This window comes from Hippichthys cyanospilos, chromosome 4 (genome assembly GCF_059441005.1).
Source record: "Hippichthys cyanospilos isolate Australia breed blue-spotted pipefish chromosome 4, RoL_Hcya_1.0, whole genome shotgun sequence".
NCBI classification, from domain to species: Eukaryota; Metazoa; Chordata; class Actinopteri; order Syngnathiformes; family Syngnathidae; genus Hippichthys; species Hippichthys cyanospilos.
The window spans coordinates 8531808-8554502 of NC_142372.1; the positions used below are offsets into that span (position 1 = coordinate 8531808).

Sequence of the window (22695 nt, forward strand, 5' to 3'; positions counted from 1 at the left end):
TACAAAACAGCCCAGAAGGTTGGGTCAAACCGACCCAAATATTGGGTTGTTCCTTTTTTGACACCTTATTTCCTTTGACCCATTATTTGTAACCAACTGTTTTTAAGACATAATAATGACTAATTTGTCGAAAAAACATTTTGACATAAAGCGTAACATTTTTTCAATGATGTACTCCCACTGAAATATTTTTTTCAGCCAGCCTAGCCAGAACAAAGCCTTTTTTGGATGAAAAATTGACGTAGAAACAGATATATATCTGATGTATTTGATTTTGGAATTTAATTGTGGTATCTCTAGGTGTATTTTATTCAGCTACTCCAAAAAATTCACACAAATTAGTAATAGGTTGTTTCATGTTCCAATTCATTTCATCTTAATTTGAAAAGAAAACTATTCTGATCTTGTCATGGCATTAAAAAGCATTCAATTAAATTTGCTGATATCTGTAGAAACCCTGTTAGAATTTCATATACAACCTAAAGTGCTTTTGTGTAATTCCAGGGGTACTCATACCTCTATTTGAAAAGGGCTGGCATAAAGGATAAGCTTGCAGTCGCTCAGGCCTATCTTTCAAGTACAACACACACAACAACGCACTGGGCGAGTTATGAGGGCAAGGGTGGGTGGCCAACTGCCCGTGGATATTAAAAAAAAAAAAAAAAAACGTGAAACCAACGGGAGCTCAAAGCCCAGCAAATACGAAAGACAAACTGAGCCGGTCTCCTTATTTAGATTAAAGCCCCTAAGAAATGCATTATACGTCCTGCACAAAAGTCAAAGAAGTCATCTCTCAACGACTCTATTGAAGCCTTTAGCCTGCACCTTAGGGTGTAAGTGCAGTGCAGTGAAGTGGAGTCCAAATCCTCTTTAAGTCACTTTGCCCCCTCAGTTATTCCAGTGTGTTTGCATAAGTCACGCCACGGGTCACATCTGCCTTTTCCCCCCTTATTATTATTATTTTATTTTTATGTTTATTATTCTTACCGTTTTGAGCCGTGACGAAGGGCGGCATCAAGTTGCCCAGAAAGACCAAGAGCAGCATCACTGCACCAGGACACATCCCGTCGAGGTCTCGCTCGGAGAAAAAAAAAATGCAAAGGGAGGGGTAGGTGGGGGAGTGGGAAATGAAGGATCTTGTGTCGATCAGCTCGACTAATGATAATAATAATGATGGTGGAGGTGATGAGACGCGCGCAGCATGGCAGCAGATTCCCCGATATAGCGTTGAAGAGGAGGGAAAAAAAACAAAGCCGATGGGTGGTTCCGTTGGAGGGGGAAAAAAACTGGAGCGCGATGGATGGTATGGAAACGAAGCGACCGGCGGCTCTCAGGGATGCCGACGTGCGGCCATCGGCGGCGGAGAAGCCTCGTCGGATTGCAGAGGAGGCTGTATCGAGGGCGGGAGGGGGTGTCAGGGAGATTGTCCGCCGCTTAGTTGGGAAGATTCAAAGATGCGCAAGCTGATGCGCATCGGCTATCTCCTGTCCTGAGGGCTTTAAAAGAGCGCGTAATTACGCACGGATAGCGACGATTGCAATTTCCACCGCCACTCTAGTCAGGTGTTTATTTCAATAAGGTCCACCTCTTCTTTCTCTTCCTCCTTCATCATTTCATCGTGTTGTATTTTGGAGGAAGTGCGCCCCGGCGACCACGTGACTTCCTCTACTTATGGCCCCACTCTCTCGTGCAATATTAATGCTGCAATTCGTCGGCAGAGATGATGATGGCCTACACTTAAGACGCTTGCGTCCTTCTCAGCCTGCCGCCTTACAAAGGGTCGTTATATTGGACGGAATGGCACGTGTGTATTTTTTCCTTTTATTTATATGTCATGTCTAATGACTGCTCGTGCAAGCATATCCCCTTGAAAAGTTCAACATGGCCTCCTGGTTAATCCCTTCTCATCTGCCCCGTTATTTAATCGGCGCTGCAGCAAGTGTGCCCTCGTGCGGGCAGTTTGGCGAAGTGTCCATATAAATGACCTTGCTCCGCACTTCAGCAACAGGAAAGCTGCGATTCAAGACGGTACCTGAAGGCAGCGCCTGAATGATTAGACGCATAGACGGACAGCCAGCCAGACAGACAGACAGCCAGACAGACATATAGATAGATAGATAGATAGATAGATAGATAGATAGATAGATAGATAGACAGACAGACAGACAGATAGATAGATAGATAGATAGATAGATAGATAGATAGATAGATAGATAGATAGATAGATAGATAGATAGATAGATAGATAGATAGATAGATAGATAGATAGATAGAGTACTGACGGCACTCACTTGGCCACGCCCCTTAAAGGAAGCACGAGTGTGCACTTGCAGCACCATACACCGTTAAAAACGAATACTACAACAAGCAGTAAAGTTCTGAGCTTAAACATATACATATATATATATATGTGTGTGTGTGTGTGTGTGTGCGTGTGTGTGTGCGTGTGTGTGTGTGTGTGTACATGTAAACTTTTTCTCTCACTCATTCCTATTCCCCACTGTCCTTGGTGGTCCAATAGAATGGCACGAATTGAAGACGTAAATCATTGCTGTATTTCTCTTTTTTTTAAGTAAACCCCCAAAACAAAGCAGCTTAGTTTTGGGCGCTAAAACTTGTTGATTCTATTTTAATTCATTTAAATAAGAAAAATTGCATATACTAGTCTCAGAAAGTGAGCTTCAGTGGTTTGAAAACAAACAAAAATAAATAAAAGCAAATGTGAGTTAACTGCAACCTCCATTGCTTGAAGAGCCTCCGACATGCGATCCCCTATTGTCTTTGCAGCCCTCGCTCCGGTTTGTTTAAAAAGTAACCCCACCTGAAACCTGGCCTGAGCCAATCAGCTGCAGAGATGTTAGCGCCTCCTTTGTTTGAAACCAATCAGAGTGGAAGTGCGGCATGTTGCCCGAGGGGGAAAACTTAGGGCTGCCTGCGTTAATCACGCATCACTTAGCTGTTGCCAATGTGTTCACAACGCGAGACCCTCTTTGGGGCTTTTCACAGCAACTCTCTTCGTTTCTTGGGCCCATCTAGTATGGAAAGTGGACAACAATGGCTTACCAGGCTCAAAGATGAACTCAGCAACAGTCCGTTGGTCTCCAACGTGGCCTTTGGCTTCATCCTCATGGGGTTAGAGAAGCTGGTGGAACTGGAGTTCGAGTGTCCGTGCAACCCAACGTGGAACGGCGTGTTTTCGTCCGCCTTCTTCGTCATCCCTGCCGTCATGGCTTTCACCTTGATGCTCATCATCCAGGGGTGCCACTGCGACGCCTGGTGTCGCCGCAGCGTGTCGCTCTCCAGCGTGGTGCCCGCCGTCGTCTGGCTCATTTTGGTCTTCCTGGACGGCCAGTACTTCGCTTGTGCTATGACAGACTGGGAGGGTAGATTTGTGCTGGTGGACAGGGCGGCTCCGCAGAAGTGGTGCGAACCAATAAGTGATGGAGGTGTCCCGCAGCAAGAGCTCATGCTGCGTTCGCAGCAGCTCTTTGTTTTCTCTCAGGTGAGTGGAGGTCCTAAACTAGGGAAATAGGGAGAGCCTATTTACGTGTACTTATGAACTTATTTATACTTTTATACAAGTAAGTAGCTAAAATACTGCCACTACGGTGAGACTCACAAGCCATTCTTGTTCTCTTGTGTCACAGGTTCTAGGAATCGTCCTTCTCATTATCATCTGTGTCGGTCTTGTCGTGTATGTGATCAGAAAGAGTTGCCAACAGGAAGTTGAAGAGCTGCAGGAAGCTGACGTTGCTGAGCTTACAGTCCTCAGGATGAGCTCTCTGCGGACCAGGACATCTTGAGATGTTTTCTGACAAAACTGACCCCTCACTGCCCACTTCCAAAAGCTGTATCTTAAATGGTCCATCAAGATACAGACTTCGTTACTGTAACCAGGTTTTGTTGTATTATCAGTCTAAAATTTGAAAAAAAAAACAACACTTTTTTAAAAGCAAAATTTCCCACATTTCTTCAGCTCAATGCCCAAATTGGGAATTTGGTTCCTCTCCAAAAATTCAACTATTAAAGAAAGTATATCGTGACTACGTTTAGTCTTGGTTCCTTTGCAACTTTGCGAGGGACCGCTTAGTGCAATGTGGGTAGAGACCTCAAATGTGAGCGCTTCAGTGACCAAATACATGGACCACTGTTATAATGGCAGAACACAAATTAAATATTTTGCAGGGGTTATCAGCAAAATGATAAAATTTCTCTCTCCTCACATTATGAACTGAACCTGATTTATAAATGTAACTTTAAACTGTCATAAAGGATTTGTATCATCTGTTACAGCCTTTTCGTGTTTATAATAAAATAAATTATTTTTCTAATACAGCGCCATCATTTGTGCACATGTTTTACATGGCAATGGAAAGGAAATGGTGCTCTTTTAGTAATGCCAAGATGATGTAGACTTTAATTATTAACATTATAATGAACAGAATTTAAACATGCAAGGGAAATGATTCATATAGAACATAGCAGTGGGCAAAATCAATCTCTGCACGAAATTGGATTATATTTGAACCATTTCTTTTATTATCCTTGGACACAATGACACTCACATACACATGCACATTTTATAAAGGCAATGTCGGAATATATTTGAACTACTCATCGGGCCTGAATATTGTATGCAGACAGATTTTAACTCACTATCAGACAGTTTTTATGAAAAGAATATTATTTAAGGTATAAATTAAATATGTGCCTGGAAATGTTAGCAATTACATAAATGTGTGAATCAGCTCATACATCAACAAGAGTATACACTCCCACACAAGTTAATGGTGGTACAAGATTTATGCACCTTATAATAATTCATCTTTTTTTAAATATTTGGGGATTTGTTTTTCAGGTAAGTGTGATTTTACAAGTTGTTATATCATGCTATTTTTATGCAGCATGCAGAGGCAACCGCCTGAAGCAAGCATCATGAATAAAACTGAAAAATATTACATTTTGTTTCAGGGATTATGCTATTGATGAACCTGAGGAAGAGAATGTTCAAACTCAAAGTTTGAAATGAAAAGGGAAAGCAAATCAAACGTCTGACACCATTTGTCACGTTAACCCACAAAAGCAGGTATATTACATCAACTTCATATAAATGAATAGATATGTAAACATGAATTCAGCTTTATGTCGGCTATGCATGTAACAACAGACAAAGTAATAGATCACGACTTGAATGATTTGAATAGCCATTGACAGCTAATTACATTGAAATTCCATTTTAACTGGGCTGGCAGTAAATGTACTAAGAAATTGCGACTGTGAATGTGTAAGTGCAGTTAACTAAAACGGGTAATGGACCCGACGACAATTATTATAATGTATAACAAGGATTTTTTTTTTATTAATGCAAAAAAAAAAAGAATTTTAGTGTGTTTTGGCTAGCGCTATTCCTGTAAGGTGTGAATGAGTAAAATTGTATTACTTGCTTCGTTTTTGCTACAGTAACTATGTATAGACTTATTTGCACATAGCTCAGGACTTTTGAAATATAATGAAATGATTTCTACAATATTTTTGGAATATATTTCATCGGTATATTCTCGCTCACATCAACGATTTTTATTTTATTTTTTTTGGTGGGGGTCAATTTAATCATATTTATGTTTTCTCTTCAGGCACAGTTTGGAGCAGAGGCAGTAAACAAAGGTGCTAAAAGCACAGAAAATGAGCAGCACTATCGCGGATAAGCAAAGGAGCACGTCCATACTGTGGTAGACATACCAGGGTAACTTATAGGACTCTGTCCTCAGGTGAGCTGCGCCCTTGTGTCTCATGACAAACTCAATCCAGAAGAGGGCGTTGTCGAGTGGCTGAATGGGCTGATCCCTGTGCAGCCTGGATAGTCTCTGCATGTTGTTCCTGTAGGATGGATCAGACAAAACCTCCTGCATAGCCTTGAAAAATATGTCATGATCCATGGTGAATATATCAACGATTTTCCCTGCTCCTCTCACGCCGATCCTGAGCAGATTATCTCGTTGATCGAATATGAGCGGTAGCCCGAGGATTGGAACGCCATGATAAATTGCTTCCTGGACGCCGTTTGTCCCGCCATGAGCAACAAATAGTTTCATCTTGGGATGTCCGAGGACGTCGTTCTGTGGCATCCAGTCTACCAGGAGGGTGTTGTTACCCAGAGTGGAAGGTTTAGCCCCTTTATACCTCCAGATGACCTTCTGGGGGAGCCTGGCAAAAGCTGCCGCAATTTCGTCAGCTAAGTCGCTGGGAAGCTCCCCGATGAGAGTCCCCAGGGACATGACGATGACTCCGTGCTCTCCAGAACTCTGGACGAACTCCTCCAGGTGGTCCGGGAGAGCCTTGGCCGGTTTACACTGGAAGCCTCCCATGTAGATGACATTGGGCATGGTGGGCCGAGGAAACTCAAATACAAAGTCCACTCTCATCAGCCACAGGTCTGCTGCTTGGAACAGCGAGTGGTAGTTTTCACCAGGGCTTAAATACTTTTGAATCAAGCCTTCATAATGCGGTTTGATATACTTTGATATTTGATATTCCCCAAAGATAACCACCAAATTGTTCAGAACTCGTTCAAAAAAGCTCATCTTATCCGAAAGTTCTGTTCCTGTCATTGGAACATAAGACAGCGGGGATGGCGCAATTACTAAATGGCCCTCACCATGACTAGTCCATCTCACGTTGAAAACAAGAGGGAGCTTCAGGTAGTGGGCAATAATAATACCGGTTGGCACTCCTGGGTCTGTCAGAACAAGGTCATACTTGGTGCTTTTTAGAGACTCCATCAAGGTTTTATTTTCAAAAATCCACTCTATCATTTTGCTTGTTTTTACATGCATCTGTGAGGCTTTTTCACTTTGCTCCATTTCCAGTTTGAAACGACGCCAGGCGGACTTCCCTCCCCGCTGGATGTGCAACAACTGCGCCACGAACTTCACAAGGAAATCTTTGCTGAAGCCTGATTCCACATCAAGTGTGATGGAGGTGTAGAGAGGGGACTTTTCCTTGATGTACCAACTGTCATCCGTCCTCACCACGTCCACCTTATGGCCTCTTGAGTGTAGTCCTTCGATAATGACTTTCATGTTCACCCAGTGGCTCCCATCCACTGGAAAAACAAGGACCTTGCCGCCATATGCTGAAGTCACAAATAGAGTTGAAAACAAGAGGCAGACCCAGGACCAAGGCATTTTGACTCTGCAAGTAAGAATACAGAAACTTTCCTGAAGTTGCCTGGATCAAAATATCCTCATTTGGTCTTAGGATCACACACCCTTTTTTTTTTTTTTTTTTTTAACGGATCATCTCATTTAAAATAGAATTTTCACTGTTTTTCATTTCCGTCGCAAGTATTATTGGACATCTCCAAGCTGGAGTAATGTACAGGTTATAATTTGCCTTTAATTGAGCGCAGCTCGGCTAATAATTAAACTTGAAGTTAGCGTACTACAATCTACAAAAGACAGTTTCACAACCTTTTTTGCGCCAGGCAAGTACTTTACTTAAGAGAATTATCACCAAACAATGCAAACAATAGAAGAGATTAAATGTGATCAATGAATTACAGTCCTAGGTAAAGTGTTTTTAATTGAATTGATTTTTATTCTCTAAGTTTGTTAATTAGATTCATTTTTATGCATCAGGCTTTTGTGTTTTATGTTGTTTGGGGTTAGAAAACAAAAGTTAACAAGATCCTGAAGTGGACACTGATTGGGTGCCATATTTTGACATCACCTTATGGGCTTCTGCTGTGGCAAAGTGGGAGGTTAAGGAGCAGAAGACAGCCATGAAAAAGGAGGCTCATGTGAGATGAATACGAAATTTAACATAAAATAACATCCTGATGGCAAATTTGATAAAGGCAGAGTGACATGCATTTGCAAGAAGGAGCTTGAATGCTGCAGAAGAAGCTTAAGTTTAGCCTACCACATAAATGCAAAGCACGCAGCTGCCATTGCAACCACAGCTAGCAATAACAACTAAGACACTAATGTAGCCATAGCAAGCTCTATTCCAAACTAAATTTGAAAACACCCCACATTTGAAAGAGTCTGCAACATTCAGGATTAACTATGTTTTAATTGTATGTTATTTTCTATACATCAAGCTTTTAACTGCCACAATATTGTATTGTAAAGCATATTGTACAATATTATATTGTACAGTATCTACGTTTAAAATGAGATTGAAAATAGTTTATAAAAACAATCAATTGCAGACCTTTGTGCATCTTTTTAACAAAAATAATGTTGTGTTTTTTCTCAATTAGCTCATATTTACTCTGCATGAAATCTCTGCTAGTTTAGTTGAAAACAAAGCTACTCTCCGTGGTATGAATGACAGCAGATAGATTCATTTTACCCGAATCGGTCTGCATATTACGACACTACACATTGCTGGCGTAGATAAATTATTGAAGTTATTTTTTTCCATGTTAATAAGTCAAGACACCGCGGTTGGAAATCACTCATACAAAGACATACAAAACTAAAGTACATGCTAAAACATGTAGAGGGAAAAAAACTAGAGGGAAAACATACAGTAGTAATTTGGAGCACAATATACACCTGAATGCAGTATCGGCATCAGAATACAGCATTTTCCACACACATAGTACACATTCAATACTCGTATCACACACAGGCAGGCCACAAAAATGCATTCATGCACACACAAACACAAACGCTCATCCAACCCTGAGTGTGCTCAATTCAAGATGTGCCTAATAGAAAAAGGCAGAATTACCTCATTTGACACCCAGGTTAGTTTGACTGTCGAGAGACTCCCTTGAACTAAAGAGAACAAGTGTTCGTGCATGCAGTTCCAGCCCAGGCAGGACTTTGACATTGTAATTTCTCCCTCTTAAATACTCTAGTGTGGATAAGGATAGTTCAAAGGTGAAAGCTTGCTTGAGAAGTTAAACTCCTGCATATTTTATATCGGTGGTTGTATGTCATTGGAAAAGCTGCCCCAGTGGGACGTGACGGAGATTTCAAATAAGATCCTTGCTCGCTATTAAAGACTGCATTCCAGGGAGTTACCTGCCCCTCACCAAAAGCGAGCTTGGCTTTTGACCTAATGAGGACAAGTGCAAGAGAAAATGGCTGACAATATCAAACCACGCTCAGCGGCATGATGCACTGTTTTCATTTTTGGGGACCTCTCAGCAGGACATCCCTGATGGTGCTTTGAAACATGTTCTTGTCGAGCTCTCGATATATCCAACAACTTTTGCTGTTTTGCAGCAACTGTTGTTATGAGAGCCTGCTGACTTGAAAAGCCCGTTGCTAACAATGGGACACCTGATGTTTCTCCTCACAGTGTACAGATTCTCTTTCAAGCCCACGTTGTGCAGTTTAAGTCATCCAAATCCTCTAACCCTAAATGCAAACCTTTTAAAATCTAATCAAATAGTTCCTATTTAATCCTATACTATTTGCACTCATAATAGCAGTGAAAAATCTCAGGAACAGCTCCAAAATCTCAATCTGAACAAGACTTCCTGTTAGCTTCAAAGAAAATCAAAACAAAGCTGTCTCACCAGTGGGACTTTAAATATTTTCTGGACTCACCCGCCCTTGTTTAAAAATACCAGTAAGGCGCTCAGGCCTCAAATTTTCCACGATTAATTCTTGGTGCATTTGAGGGTTTCGTCACATGAGTGGCCTTGTGTTAGCTTGGAAATTCTTTTATGTGGCCCAGAATTCTCCCACTTCCCTAACATGGATGTTAAGTTCATTTCAAGTTTATTTACAGTTAAATTGATATCAAGTGGGCTTGGCCAAAATCATGAGTAACATGACCAAAAACGGTTGGAGTTTTTCCCTTTTTTTTTTTTTTTCAGATAAATCAACGCAGAAATCTACATACAAGCTGCAGCTTAGATTCAAACCCTAAGACTTCAAAATCAAGGTTAAAAGAATACACAATTTACTTGTACATTTGATTTTATTAAGAATTAACTTTTTACAATTTGATGGTTGCACATCCAAATCCAACTTAAAATACAAATGAAACAATTTTTTTAAACAAAAAAATATTGTCAAAATATGCCAACCAAAATCTTAGCAAACTAATGGTCAGAATGATACCAATAAAAGCGATATAAAATACCTAATTTGCTCAAATAGCTGCCCGCAGAATTCATTTTAAAAAGCCAGATCAGGGGGTGAGGCATTCGTTGAGAATAATAAAAGGTAAATGAAGGCTCAATGGTCACATCCAAAATACACTACCGATTATATTTTTATTTAAAAAAAAATGCATACATTTTTTTCTCTGGTCATACTTAAGGTGTAAATATATCAAAGGAAAACTAAGTAAACCTGTAATATATATGGTCATTAAAAAAAAAAATCCATGGATTAGAGGTTTTTTTTTAAATAAATAAATAAAATACCGGTGGTATTTTTTGACAGGCGTGACTTAAGGGACCATTTTTCATTAAAAGGGAATAAATTATATGATTATAGATGCCAAAAACTTGCAAATGAATTTGTTCTTCATGACCAAAAGGATGTTTTAAATATAATCGTAGGTCTAGTTATCCTTAAATGATATTACATGGGGGGTGGCACTCCTCTGGAGGCTGCCATGTCTGTTATAGCTATGGACAGTGATAAATGCACCGCCTCCTGCTGTCCGTAATGAAAAACAGTCTAAATCTTACACACTATCCCTTTAAAAGGAAGAAAAATTGCAAAAATATTAGCGACGTAAAAGTGCAATATAAGACATTAAGAAGCCACAATACCCAAACGGCGATTTAGCGAGGGAACTCTGTAAATCAAATCGGTTTCCCACTTTGATTAAGATCGCGATCATTCAAAATGACTCAAACAAACAAACAAAAACAATCATGATTTAACTTTTGGGCCATATCGCCTAGCTCTCATATAAGCCATTTCTAAAACCAGTGTTTAAAAAATATCATGTTATAGGCTGTTGTTTCTACAAAATGAATAAGCAGCAAGACTTTTGAAAGGGACTGTTCAGTATATTATAAGTAAAAGTGTACTTTACCTAGTCACGTTTCATTTTCCCCATACATAAAGTAGAGCACAAACACCTAAGCATTATAAAAATCATTAAAATTACAGTCAGAACTATTCCAGACAGGAACAGGTAGACGTCCACATTGTAGTAGACGTACCAAGGCAGCTTGAAGGACTCTGTCTTCAGATGTGCCGCTCCTTTGTGTCGTATGACAAAATCAATCCAGAAGAGGGCGTTGTCGAGTGGCGGGATGGGCTGATCTCTGTGCAGCCTCGAAAGCCTCTGCATGTTGTCCCTGTAGGTTGGGTTAGCAAGAACCTCCTGTATGGCCTTTAGGAAGTTGTCATCTTTGTCCAGCAAGGCTAACGTGACCACCACGGCGGCCCCCCTTTCCGTGAGACGCACCAGGTTGTCATGCTGGTCGAAAAACAAGGGTATTCCCACCACGGGAATTCCGTGGTAAATTGCCTCCTGGACGCCGTTTGTACCGCCATGGGCCACAAAGAGTTTCATCTTGGGATGTCCGAGAAGGTCGTTCTGAGGCATCCAGTCCACTAGAAGTGTGTTGCTTCCCAGAGTAGAAGGTTTAGCACCTTTATACCTCCAGATGACCTTCTGAGGGAGCTTGGCGAAAGTCGCCGCGATCTTGTCGGCCAGGTCCGTGGGGAGTTCGCTCACAAATGTGCCTAGAGACATAAGGATGACGCCGTGCTCTCCTGAACTCTGGACAAACTCCTCCAGGTGGTTGGGTAGAGGCTTGGCAGGTTTACACTGGAAGCCTCCCATGTAGATGAAGTTGGGCATTGTGGGGCGTGGAAACTCAAAGACAAAGTCCACCCTCATAAGCCAAAGATCAGCGGAAAGAAGCAAGTGGTGCATGTCATTATCTGGTCCGAGATATTTGTCACATATTTCCTGGTACGTTTTCTTGATGACCAGGTTATGTTGCGTGTAGCCGACCAGAAAAACAATCACGTTTTGGACTCTTTGAAGGAATGTCATCTTGTTTGTATTACCAGTTCCTGTGATAGGAATGAAAGATAGTGGAGACGGCGTCATGGCGAGGTGGCCTTCGGTGGCGATAATCCAGCGGACGTTGTAAACCAGAGGGAGGTTCAAATATTTGGCCACGATGGCGCCTCCGCCCCAGCAAGGGTCGGTGAGCAACAAATCAAACTTGCTTTCATTCAGTCTCCTCATCAAGTCTTGGTCGTCGAGAATCGCCGTTGTGAACTCACTCACCGTCTTGTGAGCTTCCAGGAACATCCCAAACATTCCCACACTCATATGGAGAAATGTCACAAGTGGCAGTGAGCCCCTTTCGTACTCTATTATTTCATAAACCAAGCTGGTGATGAAGTCTTTGTCCAAGCTCCTTTCCACAGGAACACTGATTGTGTTGTAGTGAGGCGCGGCCTCCTTTATGTACCACGTCTTGCTGGGCCGTACGATGGTCAGATTGTGTCCTTGAGCGTGCATCTCTTGCATAAGGATGTCCATGTTCACCCAGTGACTGCCCTCGATTGGAAAGACCAAAATGTTGCCGCTCTGGCAGGCTCTTGGAAGCGAGATGAAGAGCAGCAAGGCAATGCAGCAGCATGTCAGCCTCATCTGGAATAAACAGCATTTTGTGCGTTTTTTTCTGCAATTATGTATTTATTTATTCATATGTTGACGCTTTTCTGTGCCACGCAGAGAGAGGTCAGGTCGGTGGCTGTATCTGAGCTGTACATTTATCTGTGCACCCGACTGTAGATAAATCTACATACAAATACAAGGTACAATGAAAGCCTTTTCACTGTTGGTCGTGTCAGTTTTTATTGAGTCGGATTATTGCCAATAACCAAAGGTTAGTCAGTGAATAATAACTTTATGGGAATACATGATATACTGGGGATATTTTGTCTGACCATCAGCTAATATTTCTGTCTTTCTATATTACCCACGCGTTGGGACAGACCGTTCATCATAAGGAAGTACGTGCACTAAGCAAATGTAACAAACTAATGCCACTGAAAACATGTCACATCTGTGTAAATGTCGCATACTTACGACCGTGCTGTGTCGTGTCGTTTTTTATCTTTCAGATACAGTAGATTCGGTCAGTTGTTTTTAGTCCGCTTCAGTCCCCCGGTGTGAGACGTTCATGTACGTTGCGACAGTATCGGAGAGAACGCTTTTCTCTCAACTGCGTGGGAGGAACCGTGGAGAAGAGAGGTCACTGGGACGTGCGTGTGTGTATACGCAATTAATCATTTACGCGCCTTCTATACGATTACTGTAAGTGGTTCAATCTTTTGTTTATCTAATTATTTGCAATCGTATCTCATTCCCCTCCAGTGCCGTATTTTCTCATTTTCTGGCGGTTTTTAAACTCAGCGAATTTTGTTCACTATCACGTCTCCCCTTCGCATTAATTATTTGTAATTACTGTATTTTGAAGTGCTCTCTTTTCTGTCGAGGATGATGTTTACCTTTCATCATACTTAAATGTAGGCACTTGAAATTTACTGGAAACATTGCAAGACTGTACGTGTAATATTTTGGGCTGTGGCTATCTGTTGAGTCACTTGCATGTCGGGGATTTCCAGGTAATAAAACACCTCCCCTCATTATTGATAGAGAGAAAAATGAAGGTGCTCTTTGTACTTTGTTGTCTCCTTCAACTATCCAAGAATGAGCCCCAAGCTTGCTGTACCCTACACAAAGGTGCGTTCTGAATTTTGAAATTGATTCATTTGTTTGTGTACGAAATTGTTCCTTTGCAAAGGGCTTAGAAAAGCTTTAAAAAAAACAACAGATCCCTTCAGTAATGAAGAAGCTTTTTTTCAAGCGTTTCTCATTTTAGGTGGAATTTGGTGGTTGAGGTGACACCATGGTAATAATATGTGACTGTCACTTTAATGTATGCTTCCCACAATTCAAGATATGTTTTGGGTATTATCTGCCATAATATGGCATCAACTCATTATAGTATAAAAGAATGTATGCGTGAAAGCTGTTTTCCATTTTCACAGTATTGTTTTATTTTTAGAAATACTGCCGCAGCTGAGATGAAGGGTGGACTTCTAATTGTTCTTGTGTTGTGTCATGGGTTGTAGCTGAAGATGAAATGACCTCAGAACTGTAACGAGCCAAAGATGAGAGAGGCTCGGTTGTTGTTTTGTTTTTTTCTACATGATAGGGACCAAATCTCGGGTTGCCCTGTCTATGTGGAGACCTCTTGCACTTATGGACAGCAGTTTGGAGGACCCCACATTATCAGACCTCTTTCTGAGGGTCAAAACTTGCTTTTGGAGTATATGTATGAATTGTATTTTGGTTGAGGTTAGAGCAATGCTTCTCAATTATTTCCTACAAACCCTCATAGAAAAGAGAAAACATTTCACGCCGCACCCCCTTGCTGTGGTGACTGCAAGTAAAATCATTATCTTTAGAAAAAAATGTGTATACGTTTTTAACTTTAACAAAAGGAAAAAAAACGGCCCTCTATTTGAGAAGGACTGGGTTAGAGTAAGGGTTGTGACCTTAACAAGTAGGGTTAGGGGCCAGGAATCGCTATATGTCAATGGGATGTCCCCATCACGATAGGAAAAACCCCCGTGTAGGTGTGTTTGTGTGTGTGTGTGTGTGTGTATGGGGGGTGGTGCTTACTAGAGACAGGCGGCATAGGGAATAGAAGAGGCAGTGAGCATTGCTCCTCTGTTTACATGCGCCACTTTGCGACAGGTATGTGTTCACCCTGCTTACATCCTAACATGATGCAGTTGTTGTGTTTTGTTGATGACGCTAATGTTTCCCTTTTGAGGCAGCTTCCGTCTTCCGCACCTCCGATGCCTGAGCACCGTCTCTAAGAAGATGTGGAGAGCGGGGGGAGCGGCCGCCTCCTCTCTCGCACTGCTGCTGCTGTTGCCGCTGCTGCACTGTTGCCACCTGTGCCACTCGCTGCGTAAGGTGCCCGCCGACACCGCTAACGCGTGAATAAATAGACTCTCCGGTGACATAGCTGAGGAGCATCAGGAAAGATTTCACTCAGTCATTCTAAAGGAAGCCCACGCTATTTGTGGGAGAAAGGGATCGAGCCCCGCCATGCAAAAATGGCAAATAATCGACAGCAGTCCCTTAAACTGTTTATCCTTGCCTTTATTGTTTGTAAATATACACCACAAACTGTTTTCCCTTAAAGGATGCCAGGCGGTTTGATTGAAAAAAATACATTAAAAATGTGCATGTACTGCACATGCGGTGAACACTCTCTGTAACTTCATCTAACAGCCCAGGCTAAACTTATACAAATCTTAGTTTTTCACCTGAGATCACCTCAACGTCTTTCACTTGTAGACGATTAATCTATATTATTTGGGTACTTTTTAAGGAAGTAGGAGGGAGTCAACTGAGATTGAGCAGAGTCTTCCCTTACTGTTAAATTATATAATTTAAAAAATATATAATAATTGGCTGGATGCGATACAATTTATTAAATTGGTTGAACCAAAGTGTCTTCAATGTAATAAATTCAGATCAATATTCTATATAATGAAGTGGCTAGCAGCAGTGCGTCGCCATTAATTGGATTGCAGAGAGAGCACCTCCTTGCCAGTACGCTTGCATCGATTTGAGAGTCTCAGCTCGGCGGAACGACCCTAATAGGTGGGGAGCCTGAAAAGATGACAAATGGTTGGTTAAAAGGCACATTAATTAGAGGATTGCTTGTCCGTATCGACACTAGACACCACAAATGCGAGATTCACTGCCTGTAAATTGAATGTGAAACACAATACACGTGATTCCGAACGGGATTTATGGCTTCAGTGTTTTCTTTGTCTCTTACATGGCCGCAGGGACAGTGAATTCCATTTCACATTCAATCCCACAGACATTTTTTTACATTTTTTTTAAAGGGACAATGTGTAAGATTAAGACAGTTTTTTTTTTCATTCAGCAGGAGGTGCTGCATTTACATTTCAATTTTCCTTTGCTATAACAGAAATGGCATTCTTCAGAGGAGTTCCACCCCCATGTAATATAATTTAACGATAACTAGACCTACGTTTTTATGTAAAACATAGTGTTGGTCATTAAGAACACATTTATTGCAAGTTTTTTGGAATTTATAATCATTTAATCTATTCCTTTTGAATGGAAAACGGTCTAAATATTACACATTGTCCCTTTAAGTCCAGACATTGAATATCAAGTAACGATTTATAAGTGTTTGCCTAAAGGATGGTTGAAAAATGGCTGGTACTTAATGAATTAAAGAACTAAAATTATCAATTACTCTAGGTTATCAAGTACTGAAGTAATCCATTACTTTGGAACCGACAACATTTTCTGCCAGTTTTTATTAAGTGCCAGAGTAATTGATTACTTTCAGTAATTAAGTAAAAATTAGATCAATTACTTGATGGATTTCCATACTAAAGTAATCTATTACTTCATGTAGGTTAACTAATGGATTACTGTAGGTACTAAAGTAATGACATCATGACTTTAACAACTACCTAAAATAATTAATTACTTCAGTTCTTAATTTATTTAGTACCGGCCATTTTTTGACACTTCTTTTGCTGAAAACCTGAAGAAAAAAAAAGAAATATAAATAAGTACCTAGGATTGAATTTCTAGACTCTAAAAAAAAAATGTTAAAATACTTTTTTGGGGATTGAATTATTTAATTCAAAAAACAAAGAGGAGAAAAAGTCTGATATATCCTCCAAAATTAAGCTTAGTTTAGCAAGGGGGTGGGGGTTCTTGTCACATTGCACGACTAATGCTCTTACCATTCCCAGGTGTTCCAAAACTTTCCTCCTATGCAAAAGCTGAAGATAAGCTGTTCAAATACCTCTTTGGGAACTACCAGAAATGGGTTCGCCCGGTGGAGTATCTGAACCAGACTATATGCGTCAAGTTTGGACTGGCCATCTCCCAGCTGGTTGATGTGGTGCGGTTCAATACGCATTTGCTTTAAACGATGCCGTCTTAAAATGATCAATGGCAATAAAATGAAGCTTATGCTGTGTTTTCACCACCCAGGATGAAAAGAACCAGCTGATGACCACCAACGTCTGGATGAAACAGGCAAGAAGAACAATATAAACATCTATGACCTACCACGCACCTCATGTGTTTTCTGTCAATATGCTGTCAATGTCGAGCCAATGTTTAATAATTTGAAATTCTGTCAGCAAATGGTCGATACTTTCATGTTTTTTTTGTCTACCACCACATGTATTTTGCCTGTCGCTCAGGAGTGGACTGACATGAAGCTAAGATGGGACCCCGATGACTATTTGGGCATCACCACTATACGAGTGCCCTCCGACAGGCTCTGGCTGCCAGATGTCGTATTGTATGATAAGTATGTAACAAAATGGCTCAAACCTAGGAAAGGAATTCATTTTTTTTCTTTCAGATTTGTTCTCTGCAGCCCCACATGTCTAAACATGGCATTCTAATTAATATTGTGTGGAATATGAACTGAGCAGCAGAATCTGCTCTTTTTTTAATCCACCTCAGGGGGCGGGCATTTAGCCGCTTGCTGATGACTGAAAATGACATTGTTGCTTAGCTGTCAGATAACAACCAACAAGGGCTCAGCTTGCGAACGTCACATGACGTAACTCGGTTGAAAGGTTGAGACATGGATGGTTGTTACCTGAGCAACTGAGCTGCGTTTTTTTAGTTGAAAAGCCAGTGACAAAATGGCCGCCCTCCTGGGATGGAAAAATACAAATGAATTCTGCTGCTTACTTCATATTCCACAAGCATAACATTAATGAGAACGCCATGTTTACACTAATGGGGACAAGTAGTACATATTGTTATGAAAAACCAGTGACAGAATGGCTGCCCCCTGGGATGGAAAAATACAAATGAATTCTGCTGCTTACTTCATATTCCACAAGCATAATATTAATGAGAACGCCATGTTTACACTAACGGGGTTAAGTAGTACATATTTGTATTGACTTCCACTTTAATATATGCAAATGTTTTGAAGTTTACTGTACAACCGTGGCCAATGAATATGTGAACTGAATGCACTTTCCACCACAGTTCAGATGGTCGTTTCGAGGGCACTGTCACCAAAGCGGTGGTCAAATACGACGGGACCATATTATGGACGCCGCCTGCCAACTACAAGTCTGCCTGCACAATCGATGTCACCTTCTTCCCATTTGACCTGCAGAACTGCTCTATGAAATTTGGCTCATGGACTTACGACGGCTCCCAGGTGATTACAGTAGATGACCCTAAAACACTTTTATATAATTTCAGACTCAGCTTTCAACATTACCAGAGGCGTAGCTAGAAATTTTTCCTTAGGGTGGCCAGTGGCATTACACTTCAATGAGGTCCGTGTGTCTGTCATTCTTTTTAATACTGCCCATAGCAATATAGATTATTTTAAAGCTTACATTCAGGTCAATTGTACATGTATTTTCTAAAAATATGTCATTAATATTTTCAAAAATGGGGTTATTCTTGGTCTGAGAGTGGCCAAAGTAAAGGCCACAGAGTGACAAGGGCTGGCTTGGACATCCTAGGCCACCCTGTAGCTCCGCCCCAGAGCATCAACCTTAAAAAAAATAAAAAAAATCTTAGAGCCTGGTTTAGGAAAAAAGCAAGAGAAGCCGTAACAATGGCAATTGTTAAGATATAACAAAAAGTCATTTGTTAAATGTTTAAATGTTTTAATAGCCACTCTCCAGCGCCAAAGGTTTGCACTTTAGCTAACAACCCAGGCTAAACAACACAGAGATCATATTCTCTTTGTGGAGCTGCATCAATTTATCATACTTTCAACTTTGATGCCATCTTGTGGCATTTTAGGATATTGCAGAAACAGCAAAAAACACAATAGTGGCACAAAGACAAAAACACTTTTTACTAAAGTTGTGGAGCGGTTCCACAGAATAAAAGAAAAATAGCCAAATTTATGATTTTGACATTCAGATGATCTCTTTCTTCGGCAGGTTGACGTTATTCTGGAGGACTTCCACGTGGACAGGCAGGACTATTTCGACAACGGCGAGTGGGAGATAGTCAAGGCCACAGGCAGCCGTGGACTGAGGGTGGACGGCGGCGCCTCCTATCCCACCATCACCTACTTCTTCATCATCCGCCGGCTACCGCTCTTCTACACGCTCTTCCTCATCATCCCTTGCATTGGCCTGTCTTTCCTCACCATCCTCGTCTTCTACCTGCCCTCAAACTGCGGCGAAAAGATCTGCCTTTGCACCTCGGTGCTGGTGTCACTCACCGTCTTCCTGCTGGTCATCGAGGAGATCATCCCCTCCTCTTCCAAGGCCATCCCTCTTATCGGCGAGTATCTGGTTTTCACCATGATCTTCGTCACGCTCTCCATCGTCATCACCGTCTTCGCCATCAACGTCCACCACCGCTCGTCCTCCACGCACCACGGCATGGCGCCGTGGGTGCGTAGGATCTTCTTGCATCGGCTGCCCAAGCTGCTGTGTATGCGAAGCCACGTGGACCGCTACGGCACAGCGGGAGCAGCGCACACGGGACGGGTGCTGGGATTGGGCTTGATGAAGGACTGTGCGACCGATCGCGTCGTCTCACATACCAGACACAACATCCAAGCGGCGCTGGATTCCATCCGCTACATAACCATGCACGTGGTGAAAGAAAATGAGGTCAGAGAGGTGAGTTTGTGTTTTGATGTACACCCTTTTTATATACCGTCAGAGCACAATATTTTTTTTTAATATAGACTCCACACAATAATGGAAAAAATAGTGGTTGTCTTATTGCATGAGTGTGAAGTAACCCCTCCCCCTTTTGATCCACAGTGGATTGCATTCAAGCCTGGCTGTGAAAAACAAACAAGAAAAGAGTACTTGACGTCCCCTTATAAAAATATTTATTGCAAATTTGTTTTCACCAGTAGGTCAAAATAGGACTTGGAGACTGTGTTGCATTCTTGGGTGTGATGGTTTGATATTTGAAGCAACCTTTCTAGTCGCTGTCCCGTGAGAAGCAAGATTTGGTGGGAAAATACAGCATAAGGACAGTACGACCACAAAGCCAGAGTCAGATACAAAAATAAATGTTAGTGTATACAGGTAAATGTTTTGGATCCAGACAAAATGCACTCCACACCAGAACTCAAGCTCGCCCGATACATGCCCACAGCTATTCTCAAGTATTTAAATGCACTGCTCCCTGTCCTGAATTAACACCGCAGTTTGTATGTCAGCATTGAATACCCACTGCCATTCTTATGCAGACCTTGTCCAGACAAGCTCAATGCCAAAACTGCTTCAAGATGCCAGTGTGACCCACATTTGGATGGAGCTGGGAGAATGATTTTTTTTGTGAAACAGTAAAAAAACATTGCTAATGCAACTGCATGAACAAAAGATTCATCAAATACATCAACATTGTCATGGTTAGCTTTAGAGTCTTTTTCCAATTTTATAAAACAAAAGAGCACCAGAATGAAACTTGCTAGCTTTCTTTTGCGTCTGTTGTCGGCTCCAGGTGGTGCAAGACTGGAAGTTCGTTGCCCAGGTTTTGGATCGAATGTTTCTGTGGGCATTCCTACTGGTGTCCATCCTGGGCTCGGCTCTCCTCTTCATCCCGGTTATCTACAAATGGGCCAGCATTATCGTTCCCAAACATATTGGAGAAGCCTTCTGAAGGTTAGATGACTTAGAGGTGAGGCACATCAGTGGATAAGCGCCAGATTTGATTTGTTGCCAACGACACATCTTCAAATATGCTGTGTACTGTATTTTGGAACATTAATTGCTGTGGACATTACATGAAAGGATGTCATTCCCCAAAACGTCCCATAATAAAAGCCACAATAAGTCATTGCAATTTTTTTGAGCGGTCCTTCATTAGAGGAGACATGCATTATTATTTGAAAGTGGTTCTGAATCTTCTCCTGCACTAGCTCATAATGTCATGGGCTGAGAAACCGCACTGCCTGGAGGTGTGTGTGTGTTTTGTTTTGTTTTTTCGATGGGGGCGGTGGGGCCGGTAAATTAGCAAACGTACATAACAGCTTTCTCACGCATTCATTTTTAGAAATAGGGAGATAAAAGATTAACATGGCTTTTAATTTCAACCCGGTGGGGGAGCAGCATGCTCCAGAAACATGAGAAGAGCAGTTTAGGCAGTACATGAAGTTATGCAATTTAGTCAGCAATTATTTTTGTGGATTTATCTGTTATGAGGCTTTTAGAGGACTTTATTGTGCAAATTAGGGTTCTTTTCAATCCCGTCACGATGGTGGCCCCTGTCACATTGCAACAGTAAACACCGCTAAATTGGTAGCATGATGTATTGTAATTAGTGTTGATACAGTATAGCGAAAATGTTATCAGTAATCAGTTTTATTTTTTTGGAATGTACAATAAATAAAAATTTAAAAAAGTGAGACGCTGAACTTACGTAACTTCTGTCAGGTTCACTGATAGTTTTAACAAAGATGTATGCTTTATATTGGAGATTGCAAACTCCCTGGTTAAGATTAAAGTGTAACTGGTAAACTCAAGCATGTTTTGTTGGACTTTGTCCTTTTTCAGCTCTCATTGGGATTCTTCTGCTCTGTTGCACAAAACAAGCTCCGTTTCATGTTGTGCGTGCATGCGCGGACCTGCAGCTGAGTGATGCCACAGATCCGAACCAACATGTTCCTTGAAGCATCCGTGTGAAGAGACTCCAGATAAACATCAACAGAGGCTATCAGTGAAGTGCATTTCCATCGGAGCTCTAAGGTACATCCCTGTACGACATGCTTTAATGAACAATTCGCTAAACTACAGAATTACAAAGAGTGGAACTCTAGATGCACTTTGTGATGTACTGAATGATAACTTTTAAGTGAGGGTTTGTTATTTATTCGTCAAATGTGTTTCTATGTGCCTTAATATTCTAAACAGTATATGGTTCGAATGTGCAAATAATTATTTATGACTATTTTTATTATTTGTGCCCAGCATGTGCTGACTAGTTCAGTGAGTATTCACCCAAAGTCGGCTTGGCTAAGTTCCAGATTACACTGGATCCAAAATGAGGACAAGGGCAACAGAACTGAACAAAACCTGAAATAAACTCTGTGACCTTGTAGATTTGGGTCATGTGCTCTTTTACTGGGCAAGGACCCATATTTCCTAAATTAATTACTTCAAATTAAAAGCAGTGTTAAGGAAGAAAAAACACTGTAAAACATGCAGACTGAGTTTGGACATCCCTGGCAAAGCAATGTAATTCTTTCATACCTAATTATTTACTTCCTCTTAATTCATCATCTATTATAGAAGCTCCTTTATCGAAACACTTGACAACAAATTGAATACATTATAAGTACCCTGGATTTAATGTCTGGACTTATTAATATAAATAATCGTAATAATAATATAGTTACAGTATTTAGTCATTCAATCCAAAAGACATGTATTTATTTATTTGTAATGTATTTATTTCCATACAACAAATCCGAGGTACTTATAATGTATTTCAATTTGTTCCAAGTGCTGGGATAAATGTGTTTTTTGTTTTTGTGGCAATGGGATACGCAGCATATTGCAGTTGTTGCTGCTCTCAGTTGTGCTGAGATGCTGATCATTTGTAAACAGGTGTAAATGTGTATTTTGGTCTTCTGTATTTACATTTATTCTATACCCAGTTAATGAACAAAAAAATCATTTGATTAATACGTAGGGGATA

General features: G+C 41.0%; 3 protein-coding genes and 2 pseudogenes across 15 annotated transcripts in view; 2 read left to right on the forward strand and 3 right to left on the reverse strand.

The window, feature by feature from the left end:
- Positions 1-1617, reverse strand: part of nptnb (neuroplastin b) — a 33897-nt gene extending 32280 nt beyond the window's left edge. The window contains exon 1 of the mRNA XM_088412281.1: positions 988-1617. Within this exon, the coding sequence (XP_088268407.1) occupies positions 988-1063 (76 nt within the window). The 5' untranslated portion in view covers positions 1064-1617. The remainder of the gene's footprint in view (positions 1-987) is intronic.
- The window catches only part of LOC148424470 (calcium homeostasis modulator protein 6), a 35019-nt gene extending 26966 nt beyond the window's left edge, over positions 1-8053 (forward strand). The window contains exons 2-5 of one of the 4 annotated variants that reach the window (XM_088412288.1): positions 2274-3502; positions 3648-5086; positions 5634-5768; positions 6867-8053. In XM_088412288.1, the coding sequence (XP_088268414.1) occupies positions 2966-3502; positions 3648-3803 (693 nt within the window). In that variant the 5' untranslated portion in view covers positions 2274-2965 and the 3' untranslated portion in view covers positions 3804-5086; positions 5634-5768; positions 6867-8053. Of the gene's footprint in view, positions 1-1431; positions 1805-2273; positions 3503-3647; positions 5087-5633 lie in introns of those variants that run through there. The other 3 variants (XM_088412289.1, XM_088412290.1, XM_088412287.1) reach the window with 3 other exon arrangements.
- Positions 5607-7187, reverse strand: LOC148424471 (UDP-glucuronosyltransferase 2C1 pseudogene; annotated as a pseudogene).
- A 1870-nt stretch (positions 8054-9923) lies between the features above and the next one.
- LOC148424472 (UDP-glucuronosyltransferase 2C1 pseudogene) lies at positions 9924-13186 on the reverse strand (annotated as a pseudogene). Its single transcript, XR_015865420.1, has 2 exons — positions 13042-13186; positions 9924-12600 (listed from the first exon to the last, which is right to left on the reverse strand). The product of XR_015865420.1 is annotated as a UDP-glucuronosyltransferase 2C1 pseudogene (transcript).
- On the forward strand, positions 13155-21700 carry chrna5 (cholinergic receptor, nicotinic, alpha 5). Of its 9 annotated transcripts, none has more exons than XR_015865421.1 (10): positions 13155-13269; positions 13612-14718; positions 14798-14938; positions 16782-16933; positions 17026-17070; positions 17241-17350; positions 18049-18226; positions 18969-19661; positions 20246-20407; positions 20500-20618. XR_015865421.1 is itself a non-coding variant. In XM_088413435.1 (10 exons), the coding sequence occupies exons 2-9, from the start codon at positions 14700-14702 to the stop codon at positions 20656-20658; spliced, it is 1497 nt and encodes a 498-aa protein (XP_088269561.1). In that variant the 5' UTR covers positions 13155-13269; positions 13612-14699; the 3' UTR covers positions 20659-20676; positions 21552-21700. The 9 variants fall into 9 exon arrangements, 8 of the variants coding, with proteins under 8 accessions (XP_088269561.1, XP_088269565.1, XP_088269566.1 ...); XM_088413435.1 differs by lacking the exon at positions 20246-20407 and adding an exon at positions 21552-21700 and having other exon boundaries at positions 20500-20676; XM_088413439.1 differs by lacking the exon at positions 20246-20407 and adding an exon at positions 21552-21700 and having other exon boundaries at positions 14802-14938; positions 20500-20676.
- Positions 21701-22695: the final 995 nt, after the last annotated feature.

Bases quoted from the DNA above. Each gene is read 5' to 3' on its own strand.
- chrna5 (XM_088413435.1), top strand. The intron at 17,351-18,048 runs GTATGTAACAAA...TTTCCACCACAG, and splicing joins GATGTCGTATTGTATGATAA to TTCAGATGGTCGTTTCGAGG. The intron at 18,227-18,968 runs GTGATTACAGTA...TTTCTTCGGCAG, and splicing joins GGACTTACGACGGCTCCCAG to GTTGACGTTATTCTGGAGGA.